This window comes from Protopterus annectens, chromosome 10.part0 (genome assembly GCF_019279795.1).
Source record: "Protopterus annectens isolate FY-2018-M chromosome 10.part0, PAN1.0, whole genome shotgun sequence".
NCBI classification, from domain to species: Eukaryota; Metazoa; Chordata; order Ceratodontiformes; family Protopteridae; genus Protopterus; species Protopterus annectens.
This window is the reverse complement of record NC_056744.1, coordinates 1,716,502,246-1,716,519,175: the sequence shown is the minus strand read 5'-3', so window position 1 is coordinate 1,716,519,175 and position 16,930 is coordinate 1,716,502,246. Positions and strand designations below refer to the sequence as shown.

General features: G+C 37.8%; 1 protein-coding gene across 1 annotated transcript; it reads left to right on the top strand.

Moving 5' to 3' along the window:
• Positions 1-5,190: 5,190 nt before the first annotated feature.
• Positions 5,191-15,914, top strand: LOC122814465 (zinc finger protein 501-like). The gene is made up of 3 exons (XM_044087044.1): positions 5,191-5,209; positions 5,326-5,457; positions 14,641-15,914. Exons 1-3 carry the CDS (start codon positions 5,191-5,193, stop codon positions 15,912-15,914), a joined length of 1,425 nt encoding a protein of 474 aa, XP_043942979.1.
• The last annotated feature ends 1,016 nt before the right edge of the window (positions 15,915-16,930 follow it).

Sequence of the window (16,930 nt, the reverse complement as noted above, 5' to 3'; positions counted from 1 at the left end):
TCAGTTTAATTTTTAAGTCGTTCTTAAGCTCTTTGTTTAAGATTGAGGGTCTCACAAATTTTGATTGGGAATATTGCGTTTTGTTTATAACTCAGTCACAATTTTTTGAACACAAGAATTAATCATAGATTCCATTCAGCTTGTTTTAAGTTGATTCATTGGATTGGTTTAATTGATGCTTAATTGATGCTTGTTTTTTACTGGTTAAAATTTGATATATAAGAAGCATTTGTTCAGCAATTAAATAGATCTGATGAAGCGTGCACAGCGCACGCGAAAGCGCTTATCCTTCCTTTTGTTATATGTGTCATTTTGGAATAAAAAGAAAGATTTTACTCCTTTTCTCGTGGTGTATCCTTGAAGTTTCATCTTGAACATATTAAGTTCAGTTATTTACATTAAAAGAAAAAGGAAACCATCACATCTAATATTGACATAGTAGTAAAAGTTATAGCACAGCATCTTTTTTTCTATGTGCATCAATTAGATGTAAAGAAAAAAAAACATTTTCTGCCCCTGTTTCTGAGAAACATTATGTGACACACACATGAATATGTTTAACTTAGTTCAACACAGCCATTTTGATTACCTTTCTAATTCTGATTAATTTTCTAATTTATTTAACAGCTTTATACAGTTACCTAACTCCAGTTAATTCAGGATCCCTTACCAGGTAATCTTAGTCTGTTATCCTGGGAATCCTGGGGGACCATTTATTCATTGTTTTCTGTTTTAATGTAAGATTTCTAGTTTGCATATTTAACTCGTATGCATCTTTCATTAGTTCTGCAGCTTCTTCTGTAGTGAGTGGATTTACCATTTTCTGCTAATGGTTAACTGCATTCTTTGCCATTATTGTTAAGGGGTCCAATAATGAGTTATCTTTATTAATTCTCCTCCTGATTTCAGAGAAATCAAGTAAAGTGCAGGCATTGCTTTTGTCGTACTTTACTGTGTTCTGCTAATAATTTAATGTGTTCTACTAATAATCTCTTACAACTCCTCTTTAAACCTATTCAGCCTCTTGTACTCCCTCCCCCCAGAAGATTTTTTTGTTTCCTTTCTCTTGAATCCCTTGTTCCACATCTCCAGTGTCCAGTGTTGCTCAGTCTAGAGTATGTATAGAAACACTTGAAAAGGTACTGCCATAAATAAATAAATTAAATAAATACATAAAAATATAAAATAAAATAAATTCTAAAGTGCCTTGATAACATGGCAAAGCATGGTATCAGCAACATGCTCACCCATATTTTCTCTGGAATTTGAGTTTGCAATTTACTTTCCTATTAGTCTGTGTTCATCTGTCTCTGTTTGTCTCAAGGACAAAACTACTGTTGTATGCCTGTTTCCAGGCCTCTTATCCCCAGTCTCTATAATACACTTGACTACTTCCAGTCTGGCTGCTATGTTAAAGTGCTGAATTTTCAAACTTGAATGCAGTCCTGCTACAACATGTCATTCCAATGTATCCACAGTCCATGCAAATTTTTGTACAAACTGACCAGAGTCCAAGAAGTTTTTATCCTGATACAGTTCTTCTCAAAATACTAAGCATTGTGTTACTATTCAGTCTCGTAATATTACTCTTCCAAGTTCTCCAGTTCTGAAGTTACTGTCTGTATGTAACAGCTCCAGTAACCAAGTATAATTGCCTGTCTCCTTAAGTGCCCATCAAACTCCCTTCACTAAAACATTAACCTAACAGGACATGTTATTATCCCGCTTATTAAATCATCAATTTAATTTACAGTATAGTCCCAATATTATTTTGTACTCTTCAAAAATATATTTTTCCAGTCTGGTATGTTTTGTCATTTAAGTTGTAAAACAATGTCGGAATTACAGTTTTAGTTTAAAGTTTGTAATTGGGAACTCCTTTCATCCTTATGGAACTTAGAGTACTCATTTTCCACTCCCTGTTATAGCATCGTACTGCTGCTGGGGAGTGGGCCATAACCCCCATCCCCCTGCAGCAGCATTGGAAAGCTCCCCAGTTGCTGACTTTGGTGGTACATGCACACTTCTGCATGTGAGCAGTCTCTGCAGTAGGCAGGTTGTTTTCTTGTAGCATGGACCTTGGTACTCTTAATGCTGCATATCCCATGAGCCTAGGCTGCTCTCCTCCCTCGCTGCCTCCAAGGAAAATGGGCTGGCGTCAGAGGGTCAGACTAAGACTGGGGGTGGCTAAGGCAGGTCTAGTAGATACAAAGAATGAGGAGAGGAGCTGGTGTCAGCCAATGGTCAGCTGCAGGGAGGAAAAAACAGATTCTATATTGTATTTTCATTGACAGTTGAGCATGTATTGTCTCCACAAAACAAAAAGTCAGGTGTTTTATATATGAGGTCTGAGCATTAAAATACAATTTTTTATTTAGGTTTAAAATTTTGAATAGCATGTAAATTGAGTTTGCAGGTAATTCTTGCAAATGCAAGTATATCTTTTTCAAGCTCAGCTGCTCATTTAAGTCTTACGAAAAAATTTATGATGTCCTTGTTACATTACAGCAGTGAATAGTCATTCATTATTAATTGCTTATTTAATTACATCATACAGCAGCTCCCCATTTTATTGTGTCCATCCTGGTAGTTTGTGCTAGCTGGTCCAGTGTGTTCTTTCAGTTTTTGACATAATTGTACACGTCCATAGCACAGTCTGGTTTTGTCAGTTCTGTAAGCTTCTATGTAACCAGTTTACTCATATTTCCTGTAATAAGCAGCACTTCTTATGTGATCCCATAACTGTTTGCTACTTTACTTCATACTTATGATGTGTAAGTGTATCTGTCTGTCTGTCTCTGTTAGTCTGTCTGTCTTAAGGGAGCTGTCTACCCAGGATTTAGTTTTCCACTAAAACTGTTTGTACTATATGAACTCAGTCATAGGGACTTACCTTGAGGCAGTGTTTTGTAATAACAAAAGTCTTAGTCTTAGTCTTTGAAGCAGTACTATAATTTGTTAGAGTAAACACAAACTCCGAATTACACTTTTCAGTAATGCATTCCTTTTATACCTTGGAAACTGCACAGCTTTAGCATAGTCTCCAGTCAGTTTTGTTCAAGCAGATATGAGCTTTCACCTGACAGCAGGAAATTCCTTTCTGAGTCCTTGTTTAATGAGATATTTACAGAGATGTAAGAGTAATGCTTATTTGTGTAATTCCCGGTGTAAATAACACTGGATATCTGTCAGATGCACAACTTATTCTGTTGATATCGATGGTTATTTTGAAGTAATGTCATGTAAAATATGCTTCTATTTTCCATCATTTTGTTACAGTTTTTTAAACCTGTGTTTTTGAGTGGGATATCCCACAATCCCATTGGGAGTAGGAGGAGATTTTGCTAAACGGTAGACATATTTATGTTAATCAATTACCACGATTTTTCTGTCAAACTTAACTACTTTTCAACAGTCTTTGTTCAGATCTTTGATGTCTACAGGTCAAGAGGTATGGGCTACCATTTTATGCTTACCCCAGGTTCAATGAGAACAGGCCACTGTCATACCCCATCTTCAGGGATTTAGCATGTTCATTAACTCCGAAATGTAAATGTTGCATTCACACAGCAGATTATGCTGTGACAAGGGAGATCTTCAACCACTATTTTGGCTTTTACCATGCATTGTTCATATTGACAATCACTCTATCTACATCTGTAAAAATGTTAACCTTGATGAAAATTCTTCTTAATGGCCAAGTTCCATTATTAAATCTATCACACTATTTTAAAGGACCACCTCATCTTCCGATAATAGGATTCACCCCTCAGTCAGAATCCTGACTGAACTATTCTTTGCACTCTTAGTTAATCCATATGTAAAATGCTAACATGGAGCGTTACGACTGGATCTCTGATTGTAACATTGTAACATTTTATTATGTATTAGAGATATGGATGCCAATAAATTCACTTTGAGAGCGAAGCTCGAGAGGAGAATCTAGGCATCCATTTCGAGAACACATAATGGGTTACGATCAGTGAGACCCAGCTTTTTGTAGTGCATGGAGTTTTATATACTATGTGGCTCTGAAAGCCAGTAAAGCACTTGGCGAGTGCTGTAGCATAGACAGCAAGTAAACATAACTGCAGGGAAAAGTCAGGGACAGTTTTTAAATACTACCCTATTTAAATAAATTATTTACAGACTGACATGTGTAAAGTCTTGCCTTTATATGAGGAACAATATCCAGGAACCATTGAGAGTAAAGGAATGTCCCTCTCCTGATACCAGAGCATAGCAGCACTTAGGGGTTGCGTAACAAATGTTACACACATCTAAAGGTACTATTACAGCCATGCCCTCACGCTACAGAAGTGCATAACAGGTTTTTCTTTTTTTTCCGATTTTAGAGAGTTTTATGTTCATAATGTCAGAATACAGGCTTTTTGTTAGTCTTTTAACAGGGCTTGTGTTTTCTTGCACTGTGACATTATAACACTTCACGATGTGCCTTGTACACCATTGCTTAATTTTTCTAAGATTTGTCAAATGTATACTTGTATCACTGAACTACAGTTTACATTAACACTGTATAACCCAGTCACACTTAGATTATCTGAAAATGTTAACCCCTAAATGTGGGCCATAACATGTAGGAGTTTTCCCCGTGTTGGGCTTCTGTGTGATACAGGTCATTCGATACATGGATGCATTACGTACAGTAATGTGCTAGGCTTCAGAACTGTCTCACATTTGGATCTTATACTGGGCAAAGTCTTTTCCAGGCATTGACTTAAAAAGAGATATGAGAGATACAAGAGATATTGATAAATTTAAGAGATTCTGAATAGTTTATTATTGTTTCATTGTGTCAGATAGAGTTGCTATTGAAAAAAATCATTATAAAGGCAACTTGTCAAAGAACAAAAATTCAATGACTTAGTAGAAAATTAAAACATGGATATATTTCTTAATTCATTTTGGTTATGCACTCTTCCTCAGAAAACTTGAATTTTACTGGTTATCATTTTAAGTAGCTGTTTCTTATAGCTACAGACGGAACTGTTATATGACTAGGAAGGGACCTTCTCTTAATGGTATTCATACAAATGTAAGGCTTAATATTAGCAATAAAATTATAAAGACAATAAATTTGTATTTTAAAGCAAACATTTTGTACTATAACAAAATGGAATATGATGTAATTCTTTCAGAAGACTGTGACTGAGCATAAAGTGCGCCAGAATGACTAAACGCAGACATGGTTACCAACTAAGAACATGTATTCCAACCTTATCTGACAGGGCTGCATTGTGTACTCTTCCTTAAACCAGCACTTAACTGCAAGAACATTTAAAAATATATTGTTTTTATTTGCAGGATCCAAAATCCCTCTAAGGAATTTATTACAGCTCCTTAAAGAAGCTGATGATGATGAAAAACTGCCACAGAGTGATTTGGTAGAAAAAAATCACACCAAACATGAAGTTAATATTGAAGACAAGCTCAGCGGTAAGTGATGGGATCATTAACAAAGCATTTAATGAGTTTGTTTCATACAGACCTTGCACTTATCGTAGCAAAACTTGAGAAAATTTGTAAACATAAACATTGTAAGGTATCTCAAGGTAATGTAATTCGTGCTAAATTTGTTAAGGTTAGAGTTTTGTAAACAGGTTATTGTCTGAGAGTTGGCGGATGTGATGAAAGAAATGGACATTGCATGTCTTCTGATTTTTGTCAGTTTTGAAAGAATCTGATACATTTTCAGAATTTGGTTTGGGTGGACATTTCTCAAGTGTTCCATGAAATTTGTCACAAACTGCAGACCATACTGGTGATTTATAAGAACGTGTGTGGATTTTGAAGATGTCCTTCATTAGATCACTGTTACTGTTCGAGTACTGATGGGTTATGTTGCCAAGGTAACCTGATGCTCAGCTGCCATACTAATGCCAAAAACCTTCTTTATGCTTTTATGTACAACATACGACCTCAGCCTGTGATCACAGAGTACAGAAATGGGCATAGGAATGTAAGATCCTCAGACTATCTTGCCTTCAGACTGAGCACTGGATCTTTGCCCTGTTGGTCTGTTCTCTGCCTTGCTATAGGCTATCATTGCTGAAACTTATTCAGATAAGTGTCCTGTTGGGAGAACTTTCTTTATTCTTGCATTTGTCTTTAAAAGGTTTGTTAAAGTCAGCTCAGTGGTAGGCAGATATCTTTCTAGGGGCTGAACACATTTACAAAAACTGTCAGATCTGCCATTCGTTTGTTCTTAAAACTCTCAGTGCTTGGCTTTCTTCTTTACAGACATACTTAAAGACCCGAAGTATCAAGCACCTTATGCAAACCAAAATGGCAGAACCCTTGGCCTTGGTTGCTTTGCACCTAAGAAGTTGTTCAAAAAAAAATGTCTGAACTTTCTGCTGTCCAGTCTGATTTGGATGTTCCTGATGAGATGCTGATAGAATCCATGGAACACCTGACTCTTTCTCAGAGGTCCACTACCACAACTCTGCCAGAGTTCAGGATTGTGTCTACCTCTCACAAGTCTGATGAGACTGCTCATACTGATATGGTTGAGAAAGGGGAACTGAGATTATCATTTTCAAGGGACCAGAGGGCATACCTCAAATCTTTGTCAGGGAAGAGGTGTCTGGCTCTTTGAATTCTGAAACCACTTTGACCCACCTCACTTTGTGAGAGCTGAAGAAACACCTAAGAAAACCAAACTTTTTTTTTTTACCTAGATGTCTCAAGAAAAGGGATGGATTGAATTTTCACAGGGCCTATTCAAGGGATGGATTGAATTTTCACAGGGCCTATTCAAGGGATGGATTGAATTTTCACAGGGCCTATTCAAGGGATGGATTGAATTTTCACAGGGCCTCTTCAAGGGATGGATTGAATTTTCACAGGGCCTATTCAAGGGATGGATTGAATTTTCACAGGGCCTATTCAAGGCCATTTTGTTTGAACCTCCATCATTTTTTTCTTTTTCTATTACTGCATTACTCTACTCCCCTTAGAAGAGACAACACAAATCTTCATCTGAGGAGGAATGGGAGGACAAATCTGGTTCACATGATGATTCCTTGACATACTCATCACAAATTCATTCTCTCAAACAGATTGCCTCTGATGATGAGGACACCTTGTCACCTGACTCCCCCATTGAGGAAGTTTCTTTTCAGAAGACTGTCAGAAAAATGATACAACATTTTGATTGGGAACCCAAACAGCTGACTGATGTACAAAAAATATCCTATAACTTGCTGGAGGTAGAAGTACCTACACCTTCTTCTGTTCCTTCAGTTTTAGAGGCCTTATTGGATGGTTTGGATCCACGTCTAATTCTTTTGATTCTCAGCCTCCAGCTCCCAAGAGGCCAGATAAGTTCTGTAAGGAACCTGAGAGCAAGAAGTTTCTCTACACAATCTCTGTAGCAAATCCATCTGCATTTTCTGTCTCCACTGACAAACCTGCTAAGTTTCTAACAGCAGCTACTGTGTTTCCATCATACAGAGATATTAGGGCCAAGGACAGGTATGGTAAAGATGTTTGCATCTCTTTCACCCTGGTGTCTAAGGGCATAAATTACCAAACTCAAATGACAAAATACTTCTTGTCCATTTTAGGGGACTTAAATGAAATTATGGCTATCCTTGAGGCTTCTGACACCAAGCAGCAAGTGATTTCTATGTTTGGACAAACTACATCAGGTGGAAGACATTCCATTAGATGCTGCTGTGATACTGTAGAGGTCTGTTCCAGGGCTGCATCCATTGTTTGTGTTTATTAGAAGATTTGTTTGGCTTCACCTGCAGTCCCTCCCTGAGGATGTTAAGGCCAGGCTTTGGATTTCCCCGTTCACAGGGAGCTCTTATTTGGACCTTCTGCAGCAGAATTTAAAAAGACTTTGCTAGAGAAACATAAAATGATGCAATACTTTAAACATATTTTTCTCATGCCATTACCTAGGTATCAAACAAATTACCTTTTTTAAGCCCACTTCCTTTGTCTACCATCACAAGAAGGGCCAGAAGCAACTCAGGAAACGATTGTATGAGAAACCTATTAGAGATACCAAATTTGGAAAAGCCCTTTTTCTAGCCAAATCAGCACCCATCTAACTATCTGCTAGCCTCTTCCTCCCTCCTTAGTCCAGGAATTTTGTAGTCAGAAATAACTAACTTTATCCCTTCCAGCTTGAGAATTTGTCAACATAGGCAAGTGGGTATTTTCCATCACTGAGTAGAATTCTTCCACTTTCTTCCAGTCATGGTCATCTCTTTCTGCCTGTCTTGCAGAACCTCCTTGACCAGGACACCATATAGCCGTTGACCCACCAGCACCTAGGAAAAGAGTTTTGTTAGATACTTTTTCTGGCTTCTTGAAAACAGGGCAGTTGAATGCCCTTCTGGACTTGCCCTACCTCAACGCCTTTCTGGAAGTACCATCTTTCAAGATGCTCTCCCTGCAAACTACTTCCTTTCATCCTTCTCAAGCCTTTCTAGTCTCTCTATCCCCATTCACTCTAAATGCAGAAAATTCCTTAGTTTCTCTGTGTTTTCATTGCACTTTCAGTTTTTGCTTTGTCCTTAAGTTTACCTACCCTTCCCAGAGTTTTTACTGAGTGTCTTGCCTCAGCCATTGCCTTTTGCAGAACTCAGGGAATACAAAGTTACCCTTACCTGCACGACCTTCTAGGCCTGCTCCCTGGTTACACTTTGGATGCACTATGGCTGTATCTCAGTTTCAGAATCTCACTTATAGAAAGACTGCAGTTCTCTCTCAGTCTCCAGAGATCTTTGCTGACCTACTCGTAGGACCTGGTGTTCTTGAGTTGTAGACTGGCTGCCTGTCTTATGACAGTCTTTACCTCTCAGGAAAATGTTCAGTCCCTCTCTGCCTTCTTCCAGTGTGTACTCCCCCTTCAGCCCTGGGATATGTGGCAGCAACCATTGCTATGGTACTATTTACCAAGCTACACATGAAAAAGGTCTAGTCATACCTGAAATTTCTTTGGTCTCAGCACTGCCACACACTGCACTTCTAAATTCTCCTCTTGCTCTTTCTTAATAAAGAGTTACAGTGGTGGATATTTCAAATTCAACTCAAGCAGGCCTTCACTTCCACTGAGCCACCCTTGCAAAACAGGACAGGTACACAGATGCATCAGATCTTGAGGAGAAGGAACAGACTGTTCAACAGTTAAAGGCCAGTAGAGCTATAAAAATAAGACAAAACCAGATCGTGCTTACTAGAAGCACAGTCTGTACCATGTGTGTTAGCATGGATAACCTTTCTTTTAGGTTATCTCGAGTCTATAAGTGTGGCTGTCAGTCTGGAAAATTTGTTTCCATTAGGAGGGTGAAACTTCAGTATTTGATGATGTACACAGTTTTGCGTCTTATTATTAGGTTAATAGGTTTTAGGGTGGTATTGGGGTGTGTTTGTTTTTTTTCATTTGAGGACTTTCAATAAAACATAACGTTTTGTAAGATGTGGCACAGGCTGAAATGAATATGACAAGAAGCTACTGTATAAAAGACCAACCTGCCAGACAGTATATGCATGTAACAAAAAGCTGTTATAAATAGAAGATGGGAATAATAACTTTATAAGATAATGATGCTTTCTGTAATGCCTTTAAATGTCAATGGTCTCACAGATAAATACAAAAAACAAAGAGTGGTGAACTATATTAAAAAATGTAGAGTGCAAGTACCTATGCTACAGCTGCATCATTTGGAAAGAGTTGAACATGTGAATTTTATAAAGGAAGATTTTCAGGATGGTTATTCAGTGCAATACCTGGGGCAAAGGAAAAGAGAAGTACTTATATTAATTGCAAGAGAAGATCCATTAGTGATAAAAGAAAATAAAAAAAAGATAATAACTTTAAATTTGCAGTACTAAGGGGCTACTGGCAAGGGAGGAGGATTACACTGACATGTATTTATATTCCACCTAAAACTGCTACAGTGGAGCTTAAGAAAACTTTGGGAGAAATAATCAGCTTTCAGCAAGGCATATTAGTTATGCATGGGCATTGGAATTTGATTTGCAACCGTGAACCTGTGTCTGGGGGCCCAGATGGGAAAATATAACAAAGGAGGGTAGATTTTTAAAGGAATTTATGAAAATATTTGCATGGAAGATGCAAATTCAGTAACTGGAATATGTGGCAAATGTACATATTGTTCCCCAAGATATAAAAACTGGGCTAGACGAGACAGAATTTACATTTCACAGGAATATGTGAATTTAATTGAAGGTCTTGAGACATACCAAATAACTGTTTCGGATCATCATGTGCCAAAAAAAAACTAAAATGAAAATACAGAGTAATAAAATAAAAATGAGAGACTGGCAATATCCCACCTATCTGTTGAAAAATTAGGAATTTCTGTAATGGGTTTGTTTGTGTCTTTCGACTTTTCCCGGTTAGGGGTCGCCGCAGCGGAACTCCGGTCCGCTAATGATTGGCAGTAGGGTTTTATGTGCTGGCTTGCCGGGCCTAATGCACAACCTTCAACAAAGGAATGCCTGTTCACGCATGTCGCCACACAGAAGACGCTCTAACTGATAATTGAACGGGCAACGTCTAACTGTGAGGTGACAATGCTACCGCAGCACCACCACCGCAGTAGTGGAAATTATTCAGGAACTATTAGAGAAGATATAAATTTCTTCTGAAAATGTAGTTAGGGAGTGGGATAAAATTAAAGTGGATATTAAAAACAGAGTGGAAATAAAATAAAGGGAGATATGGTTAAGAAGTAACAAGAATTATTTAGAGAGACTGACAATTGTTAAAGTATTGCAAAATAGGGAGAATCTCACAGAACAAGAAGAGAAGCAACTGCAGAATGCTAAACAGAAAATAAGGGATTACCTTGATAATATGCATGAGTTTCAAAAGACTACTGTTAAGCAACTGTGTTTTGAAAATAACTCTAGAGCACAAAAACTTTATCACAACAACTTAGGCAACTGAAAGGAGAAAGGTCTGTCGCCAAGCTTAGGGAACCTATAACAAGGAAGGTAACAAGATCCTGTAGAAGTGAAAGTTTGTATAAAGCAGAGAAGTATGGAATTAAGAAAAGGTACAAATGGAAATGTTTATGTACCAACATCCTGGAGGAAAGCTATGGTAGCTGTAATACCTAAAGTAGGCAAAGATCTATCAGATCCAGCTTCAAACAGGCCCATTTCTATACTAAACTAAGATTATAAAGTGTTTATGTTTGTAATGGCTAAAAGAATGGCAAACGTGATGCCAAAATTGATAGATATGAATCAATGTGGTTTTGTGGAGGGGAGGCAAACATTTGACAACATTAATAGAACATTGATGATCCAGAGGGAAGCAGAATGTAAGAAAATACCATTGTTGTTGTTGTTAGATCTTGAGTGCAGAGAAAGTATTTGACAGAGTAAACTGGGACTTTATGAACAGGGCAATGGAAGCATTTGCATTTCCTGATAAAATCATAAGGTTGATTAGGAGGATATATGAGGGATCGGATGTGAAAATTAAAGTGGGTAAAATCCTTTCTGATAATTTCTGCTTGAACAGAGGAACCAGGCAGGGTGTCCTCTTTCCTCTTTGTTATTTGCGTTATATTTACAACCACTGGCAAAGAAAATAAGGGACTCGGAAATTCAAGGATATAATTGGTATGGTAGTAAAGAAAAACTGTCTCTGTTTGCAGATAATATTATTTTATACCTGACAAAACCAGGAATGGGCATTACAATGTTGTGGAACATTTTGAAATAGTTTCAGATCTTTTTGGGATGCAAAATTAATGAAGCTAAAAGAAAGGCAATAGCGGTAAATTATGTACCCACATACAAATTGGTTCTGCAATATCCATATTTATGGGGACATGATAAAATTAAGTATTTAGGAGTATGGATTAAACATGACTCTGGTGTGGTAGCTAAGGATATATCTGAAGAGACTAAACAAAAGATAATACAGAAAAAATGAGAAAATGGAAGCTGTGTTATATGGATATGGATAGATAAGATACAAGCAGTTAAATTGTTTTTAAGTCCCGCTACACATCTTAGGCATATTTTTATCAGCCAGAGGAGAAGTTGTAGATTTTGTAGAATTAGAAAAGAGCTGAAGGATTTTATCTGGGAGGGGAAGACAGCAAGAGTCAAGTGGGATAAGCTGATTCTTCCAATAAAATAAAGCGGACTGGGATTACCTGATTTGAAGGGATATTTTAGAGCAATGCATTTAAAGCTTCTATACATAGTACAAGCAGAAAACTTTAATAAAAAGTGGAAAGGGTTGATGATGAAATAAGGGGGAAGCTCAAAAAAATAAGGAGAGACTGGGATTTTGGATGCAGACCTTTAAGGAGAATAGCAATGATCATACAGAATATTATATTCATAAAGTAGCAGAAAGTATTCTAAGAACTAAGCCAACATGGGAATGGAGAAAGGAGATTCTATTGATAGGAACGACTGCAATTAAGGATACAGACAATAGGCAATAAGGGCTGGAATTTATTGGAGAAAACCGGCAAAGGAATCAAGGTATGGGAAGCAAACAGCTAGAGAGGGAAAGGTAATAGAATTAATTTGGGCTGCAAGTTAGAGATTGCCTTCCCTATCAAGGACTGATATCAGAGTAGAGGCAAAGAGAAAGAAATAGGGATGTCCTAAATGAAAGACCAGCACTGGTAGAATCTAGAACAGAAGCTGCCATTAAAAAGGAATAATTAGTACAGCATTTAACATATTGCATGATAACTGTAAGAATCAATCAGAGGAGCTTATAAAGGATTGGGAAGAGAGGCTGGATAAGCAATTCACAAAGAAACAATGGGGGATATATGCATGTCTCCCAAATATGAAACAAAGTCTAGAAAATTTAGGAAATTGGGTTGGAAGTGTTTACATAAGTATTTTTATACCCCAAGTAGACTCCAAATAATTTTTCCTCAGGTAGACAGCAAATGGAGGTGTGATGGGGAAGAAAGAGGTAAATAGGAACATGTTTTCTGGGACTGTAACAAGTTGGCAGACTTTAAAGATTCCCTGCAGACTGCTCTGTCAGAAATGCTGGGTGAGCAAATTGGTGTAACTAAGGAAATATTTGTTTATCTATGATACATAATTGGAATTGCCTGGACATAGTAAGGCCTTGCTGCGTCTAATTATGGTGGCTGTCAAAAAATGGAGCTCAAAGTGTAAACCAACTCTACTAGAAGTAGTGAATATAGTGACAGAGATGAAACAATTGGAATTGGGATATTTAGAAAAGGGTAGGAGCAAATTACATAGGAAAAATGAGAATTGTGAGAACAATATATGCGGAGGAGGAACAAGGTTTAAAAGAAGGCATACATAATAATTTAATAAAGATGTTTCTTGTTTAAAAGAAAAACAGTTAATGACCAGTGGTCCTGCAAACAGATAACAAAACACATCAATGTCAAAGAAATGAAGGCCCTTATTCAAGCTCTTCCGGTGTTTTATCATCTATGGAGTTCTAGGTCTTTCAGGAGTTTCATAAAACACCACAGTCATGTGGTATATCAACAAACAGAGGGGTACCAAATCCTACCAGCTGTGCAGGCTAGCTCTTCTGGCATGGGACCAAGCTATAAAAGCAAAAGTTTCTCTACAGGCTGTTTACATTGCATCCAAAGACAATGTTCTTGCCAATTCCCTAAGAAGGTCCAGCGAAGGTCCTCACTAATGAATGCTAAACAGCTAGATCTTCCAGGACATAGTCCACAGATGACATATCCCTCAAACAGATTTGTTTGCCTCTAGTCAGAACAGATAGCCCATGCTCTTTTGCTGTAGGACTTCTTGTCTCCAGGCATGGAGAATGGAAGCTATGTCTTTCTGCTGGGGAGGAGTACCTCTAATCCCAAAGGTTCTACTGAAGATCCAGTGATAGTCAAAAATCTTACTGGTGACTCCCTTTTGGCCTAGGCAGCTCTGGATCCCCCTTCTTCACCTAGCCAGGGGCCATCACTACAAGTTACCCTGCAAAGTGGACAAACTCCCAACAGCAAAATCACTCTGTTCACCATCCCAACTTACCGACTCTCAACCTGATACTGTTGCTGATAGAATAATAATTCCTTTCAGACACCAAATATGAGTATGTGCTTCAGATGCCAGGACCCAAGAAAACCTAGTACTTAGGGCAAGCATACATCTGCCTTTATTCTGAGATGGGGAGACATGTTAAGATGGAAGTTCAGTGTAGGGGGAAAGGGAATGGACTGTGAAATCCATCTAGATATTGGAGATTGCATGAAGCAGAGAACCCTGAAGTTATGACTCTAGCTGTGAATGTACTCAAACATGTACAGCTGTGGTAAGTTGATAATTATTTTTTCATGAAGATGGTAAGTTGAGATGAGAGGTGTCATTGCGTACAATTTCCTTTTAATCCTTTTTTCTTAATCAATGCATGTTGTTTGAATGTTGTGATGTTTCTGCAATTTTTAAACACTTTTTACACCTGGCCTAAGTTCAGAAAGACACTGACTTGATTGCTTATTTTAGAATAGCAAAATAAGTTATTTTTATAACTATAAAATAAGTCCATACTAAATGATGCACATGCACTGTTGTTTGTAAAATAGCTGTCAAATTTTTTATTATTGCAATAAAATGCTGTTAATCTTTTTTTTTTAGGTGGGAAACTCCAGCTACATCATCCAACCGAGAGTCTGAAACAATTTTCTCAGCCTGCAAAAGGCTCTAACAAGCTTCATTTCACACCTGCTTCCCAGCTTCCTTCAGGACGTAACTGCAGCAAGAGCTCTGAATGTGACATTGAAAGAAAACACTTATATCACTGTAGAGAAAGCCTGCAGCAACATATTCAGCCTGTTAAGGGCTCTCCTGCACCCCATCTTCACACAGGACATAACTATATACAGAAGTTTGAATGCGGCATTGAAACACCTCAGGTCCGTCACCTGACAGAGAAACCTTTGTCATGTGCTCAGCCTGTGAAGGGCTCCAACAAGGATCATTTCACACCTGTACCACAGCAGGACTCAGTAACTAATAGCTGCGAGAGCTGGGAGTGTGACAGTGGGTCACCTGAGTTAAATCAACCTGCACAGAACCTGCAGCAATGTGCTCACTCTGTGAAGGGCTCTGACAAGGTTCACATCACACCTGTATCAGAGCTTCACTCAGGACATAATGGTAGCAAGAACTCTGAATGTGACAGGAGTTTTGTTGTACAGCAAAGTCCAGTATTATACCAGAAGATTCATAAAGAAGTAAAACTGTATAAGTCTCCTGAATGCAATAAAGGTTTCACATTTCTCAGCAGTCTACAAAAACACTGTCCCATTCACTTAGAAGACAAACCATACAAATGTACTGAATGTAGTAAGAGTTATAAACAGAAGACCGGTTTGCTCTACCACCTAAAGAATCACAGAGGGGAGAAACGCTATAAATGTGATGCATGCAGTAAGTGTATTTTATGGAATACTAACCTTGTATGCCATCAGACAATTCACAGAAGTGAGAAGCCGTATAAATGTTCTGAATGTGGTAAATATTTTAAACTGAAGAAAGCTCTTATGTACCCTCAAAAGACTCAATCGGGAGAAAAAACGTATAAATGTCTAGAATGCAACAAGAGTTATAGAGGAAAGAGTGCTTTTCTCTCTCATCAACAGTCTCACACAGGGGCAAGACCATATAAATGTTCTGAATGCAATAAGAGCTATATGGTGAAGCACTCTCTTCAGCAGCATCATCAAATGAGTCACAGAGGGGAGAAACCATTTAAATGTCTTGAATGTAATAAGCGTTTTTCAGAGAGCAGTGATATGATTTCCCATCAGGCCAGTCATATAGGAGAAAAAATATATACTTGCATTGAATGCAATAAGAGTTATAGAGGAAAACCTGGACTTCTGTACCATCAAAGGACATACAGGTGAGAGACCGTATAAATGTACTGAATGCAATAAGTGTTATACCGATAGGAATGGTCTTTTTTACCATCAGAGGACTCACACAAGATACACCCTACACTGATCAACTACATTACATCAACCATGAAACAGTGGCAAACGATGCTGCAGTTAAGCCATGATAAAGCACAAATTGTTATGTTATTCCAGGGATAAAAATTAAAAGGGGGATAGTCCAGGGTTACTCTCTTTCAGCACTACTCTTTTGTCTTACCCTTTAAGCTACTTAACAGATTAGGTCATGGCTATAATTTGGTTCCCAGAAAGCAACAAAATGTAAAGACTTCTCATCTTCTCTTTGTCAATCATTTAAACTGTTTAGCTCATCAGATGAGGAACTGAAAGCACAACTGCAGGTTGTCAAAACTTTTTCAGAAGGTGTAAGAATGTCATTTGGTCTTGATAAATGTGCAAAAGCAACCTTTAAAGCAGGAAAGCTGCAGCACCAAGAAAACATCAGTTTGGGACAAGAATGTGATATAAAAGAACTTGAGCAAGAGGGGGGGGTGTATAAATATTTGGAAATGGATGAAGGATCAACAAAAAAACATGAACAAATGCGAATAAAACTTAGTAAGGAATATTTTAGAAGACTTAAATTAATTATGAAAACAGCATTGACATCTAGGAACAAAATTCAAACTATAAACCAATTTGCTCTTCCTGTCCTAACTTAGTTTTGGAGTGATTGACTGGCCTCAAAAGGTGTTGAATAGATTAGACAGGGACACAAGAAGGATGCTTCATGCTCATCAGATGATTTACAAATATCACTGCATACCAAGATTATATATTCCCTGTTCCAAAGGAGGTATGGGCCTCCTTGAAATTGATTACATGTATAGATCTGCAATGATTGGACTGCATACATATCTGCTGATGTCACAAGACCCAAACACAGGGAAGATTTTGAAATATGAAGAGAATAAATCCAAAATTACTTCCCTTCTTAGTCTAGAAGAAGCATATCGGCATCAAACAGG